This window comes from Aptenodytes forsteri, unplaced genomic scaffold (assembly GCF_000699145.1).
Source record: "Aptenodytes forsteri isolate BGI_AS27 unplaced genomic scaffold, ASM69914v1 Scaffold142, whole genome shotgun sequence".
NCBI classification, from domain to species: Eukaryota; Metazoa; Chordata; class Aves; order Sphenisciformes; family Spheniscidae; genus Aptenodytes; species Aptenodytes forsteri.
The window spans coordinates 4,473,613-4,483,833 of NW_008794598.1; the positions used below are offsets into that span (position 1 = coordinate 4,473,613).

The 10,221-nt window shown below is 45.4% G+C and overlaps 1 protein-coding gene across 1 annotated transcript; it reads right to left on the bottom strand.

Annotated features, from left to right (window-relative positions):
• Positions 1-939: 939 nt before the first annotated feature.
• TSPO2 (translocator protein 2) lies at positions 940-5,873 on the bottom strand. Its single transcript, XM_009272843.2, has 4 exons — positions 5,786-5,873; positions 3,936-4,142; positions 3,346-3,484; positions 940-2,386 (listed from the first exon to the last, which is right to left on the bottom strand). Exons 2-4 carry the CDS (start codon positions 4,106-4,108, stop codon positions 2,204-2,206), a joined length of 495 nt encoding a protein of 164 aa, XP_009271118.1. The 5' UTR covers positions 4,109-4,142; positions 5,786-5,873; the 3' UTR covers positions 940-2,203.
• Between the last annotated feature and the right edge of the window lie 4,348 nt (positions 5,874-10,221).

Consider the following 10,221-nt stretch of genomic DNA (forward strand, 5'->3'; position numbering starts at 1 on the left):
TGGAACCAGGGGTACCTAAGATCGGTGGTCAGAGACTCCTCACTCACATGTTACACATAAGTTTATTTCTTCCCCAGCTGCCCTAAACGCGATGATTCCCATGACTTGCAGCACCAGCAGGCAAAGAGGCACCTTAGCTCTTCACCAAAGAGCCCAGAACCCCTGTAGATGTGACACAGCTGGCCCCTACGAGGTGATTTACCATTTGGGACTTGAAGAGGAGCACTTGGGATGTAGGGCGTGACCGCCTTCAAGAGAACAGGCTGCCCAGGGAAGCGGTTGAGTCGCCATCCCTGGAGGTGTTTAAAAGATGTGTGGATGTGGTGCTTAGGGACATGGTTTAGTTGTGGACTTGGCAGTGCTAGGTTAATGGTTGGACTTGATGATCTCAAAGGTCTTTTCCAACCTAAACGATTCTATGATTCTAAATTTCAACTGCTCTCAGCTACTGGTGTTGTTTCTTTTGGCCCCAGCTTTCAGTCATGCTGAACACCCAGCTCTGCCATTTACATGAGTTGGACCTGGGAACATTCAGCATCTCTAAAAATCAGGCTTGACGTGATTCAGGAAGGACCCCAAACCCAAGGATTAGCTTCCTTACCTTGAAGCTGTGGGTGAAGTATAATGGGGGAGCCTGTCACAGGGATGCATCCCCAAGTGAGCATGTCTACGCTGTGCAGGTGCCCCAGCTGAAGGAACCTTTGGGACCTTTAGGCTCAAAAACCACACAGCCCATTTACTTCTAACGTGCATCCAGGAATGAGTCTGGCCGCCGGAGCCCTGCAGAGCCTTGCTGCCAATCCCCTTCCCTTTGGAGCCAGAGCACAAGCCATGGACTCCAGACAGGATCCCCCAAGTTTTTGCAAACCTAGCACCACACCAGTAAAACAAGAATAACTTGGATTTATTTATTCTCCAAACAAAAGTGGCTTGGTTTTATTAAAAGCAAATACAATTTATTTTACATCCCCAGCTAAGCCCTCCTACCCCCACCCTTTGCAAGTATACGCACCCACCTTAATCTACAGTCAGCTGCCAGAAAGAAGATCCACCTACCACTTTTCTTCACATACATTGCTTCTATCAATTAAAAAATAATAGTAAATATTCTCTGTATACAGCAACATCTAAGGTTCAGATCTATCAAAGGTAAGGGCCAGAATAAAGGATGGACAAGGGCTAGTCCATGCACCTTTTGTGTCCGATTCTGTCATGGCTTGGTCCCATTTCTCTGGAACTATTTGTATTTTAACCTTTCCTGATTAATAATATTCAGGAATGGAAAGACTCTGGGACCTGTACTGCACCTGACAGACTTGGCATGGGGCTTTTTGACAATCTTGTAATTACAACCTTCAAGGCAGTGTGAGCAAGTTCTTAAATTTTACAAAGGCTCTTGTGTTTCCGTACTTAAAAAAAAAAACCAAAACATTTAAAGTATTTTTTTCAAAGGCACTGATGTTTGTTTTTCTTTTCTGATGAGGAATAGCACACAGAGGTGGAAGAGAGAAATTTCCTCTTGGGAGAAGCATTTGCATTCTAATCATTGCTGCTTTATCTTGGAGCATGAAACTCAAGAAGTGTGATACTCCACAAATAGAAGTCAAAGTACCCAGTTTCCTTTCACTAGCAGAACAAGACAGATTACTGCTTGCTCAGTAGCCGACAGATAAAAAGTTAATGGTATAAAGCACAAACCGGGCGATACATGAAAATGAAGCAACAGCACAAATAGCAAAAAATCAAGTAAGTTCTTAAAAATTGGTGTGCATGAGTGAAGGGCATTTTTGTTTGGTCCCAGGAGAGGAGATGGGATTTACCACGTGTGTGAACAAGTTCTGCTCTCTGGGGGAACGGTAGCAGTTTCGAGGGGTGTCCAGGATTGATACTCTGAATTACGCTCGTATCATGAGATCCTAATTTGGCTAATGGAATTTGACCTGATAGCATTAAGGTCACCATACAGCTGTAGCCCCAAACTCAACAGTGCTGGAGAAAATAGTTCCCACGTTAAGGATGCACGGTTACTTTAAAGGAGCACACGGGTGCATGGTGCAAACCTTTCCTTTACACAACCATGATGAAGGTGGGAGGAGGAGTCACGTTCTCATGCCTGTCCCAAAATGAATCCCCCAAATTATTAGATCTTGGTTCACATCAGCATAGTTTAGTTTCACAAAATGCCTTCATTTCTGTCCTGCTCTTATTCACTCTTTCCTGGTTTTTGCTCAGGGTTGTCCTTCCAGATGTGGATTGTGAGACAAGTCGCCATGGCCAGCCAGCCCAGGTAAGGCACCATCAGCAGCGTTGCTATCTTGTTAATGCGGTACCAGGAGCACATCGTGCCTATCACCAGGCCGTCCAAGCACAGGATGTCGATCAGTGCCTGGAGCAGAGAGAAGACAATGACTGTGGTGCTCACTCTTAGGAACACGCGGCAGTCTTCCCCAGCACGACTATAAACCGTCCTACTAAAGGTGGTGAGATGGAATAGAAATGGGGGAGGTTGAGCACTGAAAAGTCACCTAGAGTGATCCTAAACCCCAGGACCTTGGCTCTGAACTCTAGTCAGTGAGATCTGAATGTATCACACCAGGAGCCAAGACTAATGTTAATTTTTTTTGTTCATTACCGAGTTCTGCAGATTAATACACTGTTTATGATAGTCAGTGCTGCCTTCTGCTGATAATGCCAATGCAGACAGGTCAGAAACATGCTTGTGTTAGTACCAATAGCTATTACCACTTAACAAACTTTCTAAATGTACCTTTCATCTACAGAGTGACAAAATTCAGATGGAAACCTAAGTCCTACTCTGCACCTCCGCCACCTCCAGGCCTTGGCACCTCAGGTAAGTGCTTTTTGAATATATCACAAGTCCGCCTCTGCCGTGCCATGCCTTACCTTCGTGCGTATCCTCTAACGGGCTCTACAGTGCACAGTGCCTTGTATTTGCTCAATAAGCCACTCACAGCTAATATGCCCCCATAGGGATGCTAACTTTGCTGCTTGCCGGCGCAGGGTGTGACTCCCAGGACTTATCTCTAGCCCCGAATCCTTAACTAGGAGATGCAGCAGCTGGGCTATTGACTTCCTGATCTCCCACCCTGCTCTGGTCGGGCCGGCTATCTGCATGGCAGGAGCAGGGTGAAGGGTGGGAGGGACTGATAGCATTGTCTAGAACCAGGTGCAGCGTGAACTGTATATGAGCAAAAGCTCTTCCTGCAGCTCTCTTTACAATTGCATAATGCTAGTTAGGAAACCTCCAAACAACCCCAAAACCCCTGTGGCAGGGACACCAGCAAACAAGCCTCCAGCAGATGAATGGATGGCCAGATACATTACCATCTTCAGGTTACGTGCACCAAAGAAGAAGAGAGGCCAAGCCCAGTTCAAGGCCAGCTGAGCCCCGTAGAGGCCAAGTGGGACGATAGCTTTGCTGCTGCAGCCACCCAGGTCATTCCATATCAGGTAGGAGGCATAGCTGTGAAGAGGGAAACGCATTAGTGTTTTGCAGTGAGTAAATCCCTGATACTTTTCATGTAAGATTGTTTCGCAACAGGGATTTGCAGGACAGTCATATTTGCACGGCAGCTGCATCCGTGTCCCTCGCTACTCCCAAATCCATCGCCTGCCTCATACCTGCATGGCTCGTACAACTTCCCCAGGGCAGCGGCTGTTTTTAGTATCTGTTTACAAAGCTGAGCACGGGCTGTGTCCCTGGCCAAAAGCGTTGCCTGCAGTGTGAATCTGAGGAACTCGGCCCAGAATTTGGCTCAGGCTGTACTTCATCTGCTGGGAATAAGCATACCTGACATGCCCTGCTGATTCGGGTACAAGGGCTATCCCAAAAGCAAATGAAAGAGTTTGAAATGGCTGCTCTTCTGTGTATCAAAAACAGCAGGATGAGAGAGGGAGTGGTATGCAGAACTTACCCCATGCCAGTGTACAGGACAGTCCAAGCAACAGGGAATATTCTGCGGGGTGGACACCATGAAGGTTTTTTCAGCTTCTCATACCAAACAGGTATTTCTTTTCGATTAATGAACCAGCCAAAGAAACCTCCAACGTGAGGCAGGACAGTAAAACCAACGGTATAAGCCCACATCCTTCCTTGGTGGCTTGAAGTAGCCTTTTGCCTGCTGTCAGTTAAAAACAATAATTGATTATCACTTTAAAAGGACATTTTTTCCTACTTTGATCTTTCGAGCTTTTTCTCTAATTGCCCATATTCCACTTTAGTCTCTAAGGCAGAAGGTAAGTATTTAATGTTGTATTCAGCTCTGCTGCTGGCTTCTCTCTGCCCAGCTCCCGATCTCTGAAATGGGGGTAATTATTTCTGTCATGGTTACATTTTTCCCCTTGATCCACCCAGCAAAGTGGCTCCCCCCTGCTATCTCATGGCTTCTTACAATATTCGTGTGGCTGGGTTCAGCTAAGGTGGTTATATTCTTAGAAGACAAGACTGCAGTTACTTTTATCATTCCTCCTCCGAATGCCCAAGTCAGACAACATACAAACTTTAATGTATGTTCATGGAGGCTACACATCTCAGCAGAGCTGTTCTCGCTCCTCTGCATGCTGTTCTGAATATGAAAACCCAGACAGATCATGCCCAGAAAACCCTGTCCATTCTGACTTCATCCAATTTTTCACCGTGGATTTATATTTTAAACGAGGTCTATAACAAGACAACATCCTTACAGCAAATTTTAAGCGCTCAGTGAATCTTGTTTAATCCTCCCTGCAGCCCTAGCAGGCAGAGGTGGATCCTCACCTCTGTAAGCAGGTAAGCTGAGGCACGAGAGTAGTTTCTTAATTTGCTCACGGTCTTCCTCTTGCATAAAGGGAAGGAACATTTATTTTAATAATTACATTATGTTCCCACACAAGACAGCTGTGATAAGGATAACATCTAGCATTTCATTCTCTGTCTCATACCATCCCCTGCCATTTTTCTCTATAGGGCTCTGAACCTACCAGTCTTCTGTCCTCCTTCCTTTGGTCTCTATATTCACCTTCCCTTTTGATCCATTAAGGAATTAAACCCAAATTAGCATTCATCGAGGATGACACATAGGATTCGCCAGGAGCACAGCAGTTTTGTGCTATTGGCAGAAGTGCAAAATGCACCTGAGCAAATGCACTTGGGAAAGATTGTTTTTTAGCAATGCAAGAAGAGAGAAGCAGGCACAGAAAATTCCTTCACCCAGGGAAACGTCCCCGGCGCTCTGAGCACCGGTCAGAGAAACAGAAAGCACAAGGAGAGGACTGATCTGTGCAGGCATCTCTGTTTGGGATTTTAATTCACAATTAACACTTTGCTATATCCTATGCTAATTGTTATTATTATCATCATGCTACAAAGCATTCATCTTTAGAAATGCACACTGGCAGTACAAGCCAATTTACACATCAATAAGGAACAAATACCCCAGACACCATCTCTAACTAACAATTCCTTTACCAGACAATTTATAGCGCTATTAAAGTGTTTATGGAACCAGAAAATCAACTGAACACTGAGAAAAATAATAGCTGTTAGTCCTGCTTTTAAAGTGTAAAACAGCACCAGCTGAGTTCTGGTTCCTCCTAAGTACTTCAGAAAAGTAGAATGGGAAAAGTAGATTTTTTCCCTCCTCCCTACTCCTTTGTAGTTGCCAGACTAACCTGGGAGACCGCAGAAATAACTGAGGGTTGAAAATAACACAACACTGTTATAAAACCTTGTTTTGTCTCACAGCTGTTATAACTTAACAGGGTAGGAGCTGTAAAAAAACCTTACCTTCTCTTACTGCCTTTCTCTGCCTTGCAAAGAAAAAGGGTTGGACATCCAAGGCCACCTTCTGTCTCTAATGCTGGTGCTGCTATACAATGAAGAAATTGTTGGCTGCGTTTTACCTAAATAGCAGAAAAAAGGGTGTGTGTGCGTGCGCTGGTGGCTGTATCAGATTACACAAGAGAGCCCACATTCGGCAAGAATTACAGGGGATTTGGTGGTGGTTGAGCAACTGTGCGGAGAGCAGGACTGACTTCTGGGTCCAGACGGCACCGAGATGTGACATCTGAGGCTCTTGGCTTGGTTTGAGGGCATCTCGCCTGTAGGTCGGAGGGTGGCTGCATGGGACAGAGAAGCACCCTTTTGTCTGTCTGGGAGTGCACTGGGCACGTGAAAGCGTAAACTGAAGTGTGTCACGTACAAATGACCATGGTAATTGTATAAGAGCTTGTGCGTAAGGGATCAGGTCCATAACAGCAGGACTTCTGTACGTGTTACATGGCTGTGAGCTCTGCTGATTTACTCCACCTGAAGACCTGTCCCAGAGCGTGTCCACAGGTGGGAGTGCAGGACAGAAGGAGCCCGCTGGGTGTACGAGGGTGTCCCTGCCATGACGGTCCCCTGTGCACAGTTTAACACAACATTGATTAACCAGATGCTTTCGGTGGTCACCTGTACACTAGCGTTTTGGCTAAAATTCGCTGGAAACCACTTGAACCTAAAATAAAGACATTACACAAGCATGTTAAAAAGAAAAAAGCTAGAAATCAATTTCCGTTAGTAAGCTGTCTGCAAGGGATGGGAAATTAAACACTAATTTACTTCAGTTATGGGTCATTACCTGAATTTCATGGCCAGAGGCAGAATTGCTGGTTCCTAGCAGAATGCGATATTACTATTATAACATAGAACCAATGAGATCTTCTGTTTACTGGGCTCAGAAGGAAATTATTTTTTGTGGGAGGAGAAATAAAGAAAAAAAAAACCAGTGTAAAGGGACAGATTTTCAGCTAGCATAAATCAATGCAGTGCTATTGCAGTGGTGTGTTTATATAGTGTAATTGCCACTTTGAAATAACAGATGCAGCACACATTAATCAAGCAGCAGCCACCTGCATATCCTTTCTGAGTCTGTTGCTATTTGCGATTGGAAACTTCTGTCATGCAACGATGCAGCTACTATATGCGACTGAATGGTTTCCATTGCAGTCAGCCACTTCTCCACTGAAGCGGTCATCATGCAGATTGCTGGGTAGCATTGCCTTCACCAGGCTTTGGCAGCCTGGTCAGAAAACAAGCAGTTCGACAGTTTTTAGTTGGTAGTATCTCCTTCCCTGGGCTTGAGCACAAAACCATGATTACTGGTTTGCTTGGCATATAGCAGTTGTATTCCCAGGCCATTTTAGAGTCTAATATGCTGGAAGAATTAAAAACTAAGGGTCAAATCACAAGGATCTCGGTAAATCTGTGAAGCTGGGGTTGATGCTGCATGACTGGGGAACAGCAAATGCAAAGAGGAAAAACCAGCAGAGGCAATTACAGGCCTAAAAGTTATGTATCAGTCTTACTCAAGCTTTAGAGCAAAGAAAGGGAGAATCAAAGACATGGAGATACCTGGAAAAATGGGATAATAGGTAACAGCTTTGCCCAAAGTGGATCACAGCAGGCTGGATGCCATTGCCTGGGCAGATGTCTGTTTCCTAAGCAAGAAGTTGTGGTACACCTCAGTGGTCTGGACTTCTGAATAGCATCTGTTACGGTGTTTATTGGGTAATGATTAAGTTGAAGACGCTGGCAGATGGCAGGAGGGCTGCCGGGCAGACAGGCCGAAGAGACAGCGAGAGGGAGCGCAGAAAGACAAGGACCGGGTTTGGGAAGAGTCTTTGGTGGCACTGACCAGGGATCAGTACTGGGACCCAGAGTGATTTTAAATATAGTACGAGCACGTGCACAAACACACCGGGACAAGCGTGTGTGCATGCCCCAGGCCTCCCCTTCTGTATGTGAGCACACGCCACGGGAGGGAACAGTCCTGCAATAAAACGGAAAGACTTTCTCTAGCACCACACTGGTTTTCCTCTGTTGCCACAGATTTATGTCTCAATATTTCTGGTTTGAATAATGTTACAGTAATACAAGATGAGGTAATACTACCTCTTAGTAAAATCATTCCTATACTATGTCTTGGTATGCTTCTGATTATTAAAGTAATATTACTGCTGGGTTGCAGATCACTGCCGTATCACTGCAATGTGTTTTCATGAAAGAAAAGACATGGGAGAAGTGAGTTACACAACTGTGTTTGTTTTCCTCTTCTTAGCAACCTTTGCACATTGTCCCAAGAGGTTCTCAGTCTATGCAAGATTAATTGCCCAAATATAAAAGCCCTGTTAACCTGAATATATTATTGAAAAACAGTGTATTTCAATCTGCCCTAGTTTTGAAAATAGAGATGCCGGGTCAGCTCCTGGCATAAATCTGCAGTGCTCCTCAGAAGCCAGCAGAGCTTCTCTGATTTACATCAGCAATAAAGTCGTCCTGGTTTGTCTGTCACCGATGAGAGAGCGAGCGCGCTCGCCGAGCTGCCGTAAAGGACGTGGCGGTAGCCAGGAAGGAAACTTCATGGCAATCGCCATCTTCTGAACAACTCAAACCTGCCAGCCTTGACATTGCAAAATAAAATGTTTCATTTTTCAGTATGAAACACCATTTAAAAAAAAAAAATCCCCTAGTTTTATTTCTAATGAATAAAAGCTTGTCTTTAAAAGTTTTCAGTGACGTTGAAATAAGAATTCCGGATAATACGAAATGATATAGGAATTTCCAGCTGGTCACTTGTTTTTTTTCCCAGGTGGGCTGAGGTGGTCCTGGGCAGGCCAGGGCAAGAGCTCACAGCCCCTCAAAGCCTGGATGTGGATTGCTCGGTGAGCTGAACCTTGCAGCTTGAATTTCCACCCTCTCGCCAGTAGAGGGAATTTTAAAACAGATCTTTCTTAGGATTAAAGTCCAGTTTTCAGTCTGTTAAAAAGTACTGCCTGCAGGACACTGCTGTATCTGGATGCACAGGGGCACTGGCCCTTCTGTAAGGCACAAGGTCCTTTCTCGGTCCTGGCTGATTGCAGCTAATCACAGGAACAAACGCGGTTGTGAGATGAACAGCAGAAAAGGCTCTTTAATTTTTTAGGGCTCAGCCTTTGATTTCTCTCTGCCCGCGGGGAGGAGCAGGCGCATGCCAGCTCCCTGCTGCCGCCCAGGGGGGGCTCGCCTGGCTCTCCCGTGGCTGGGGTCTCTGCAGCCCGCAGGGCTCTGTTGGCGGCCAGCTGTGAACAGAAAGGTCAGGCTGAGTTTCGAGGTAAATTTTGAATATTGGGGCTTCCCATAGCGCTGCTTGTTTGTCGGTAGCAGAGCTGGCGAGGGCTGGTGTACAGAGCTGCCCACATGCGATAACCGTAAGGGGAATGGTTCTGTCTTATCTGCACGCAGAAGTTGCACCTCAGTAGCCAAAAGAATAAATTTTAACGGACACAGTTCAACACCTTCTTTCATGTTAGGAGGAGCTTAGTGTGGGGATAGGCAGATGACTGCAAGCAGTTAAGTTATGCAGCTTAACAAATTACCACTCTCTAGCTGAGCCTCTTTAATTAACCACATGCATAGACCCAGCCCAGCACTAATGTGACATAAAATATTTTGCCTTCAACTACCATGACCAGTAATATCTGCTTTACTAGAGTACTTGGTAGCACTAATTTTGACCTGCAGCAGTCAAATCGGCGAGAGCACATAACTCTGGTATCCCTGACCACACCGTGCCATGTCGTCCACTCGTGTTGCGTGGTGCACAGTGGGATGCTGGGCTTCTGGCACTGCGAGGATGGCACTTGGGGATGTGCAGAAAGGGCTGGCTTTTTGTCGCAGAGGACTCAGCCCTTGCATCAGAAAAGAAAAAGCTGCAGAAATGGTACAAAGTCACTGGCAGGGTGTTGTATTGCAGTGGGTTAAGTGTTATCACAACTCAGCTGCTTAGTTATGTCTTACTAAGTCATGATCGCAACCCTTGTATTAATGTCAGATTGGGGTATCGGGTTTAAAGTGAGCCAGAATAATAGTGTTCACAAAGGATTTTATAATGCCTTAATATAGCAGTTTAAAATGCATTTCAAGGTCTTTCCTACATGCAGAGTTAATTGAGAAAAGCTATTGCAGTTTCAAGTGATGCTCTCACTTAAATCAAGTTCACTTTCATGTGCCGATGTGCCCTAAATTACACTGGTGCAGATTTCCAGCCAGGCAAGGCTTTGTAGTAAGGGCATGATGTTCACCAGTTATGAAAAAATTGGGGAGAGGGTTTTCCTGCTGGTACTTTCAGAGGAAAGCCAGAAAGTGAGGGGCAGCACGTAGCTCCCTGAGGTCTTAAAAAAGCAACAGATAACCTCTGGACC

Excerpts from the sequence above, each read along its gene's own strand:
- TSPO2 (XM_009272843.2), bottom strand. The coding sequence starts at position 4,108 with ATGTGGGCTTATACCGTTGGTTTTACTGTCCTGCCTCACGTTGGAGGT. Across the intron at positions 3,485-3,935 it reads GTCCTGTACACTGGCATGGG|CTATGCCTCCTACCTGATAT; the intron begins GTAAGTTCTGCA and ends CCCTCTTCACAG. Across the intron at positions 2,387-3,345 it reads GTGCACGTAACCTGAAGATG|GCACTGATCGACATCCTGTG; the intron begins GTAATGTATCTG and ends TCTCTGCTCCAG.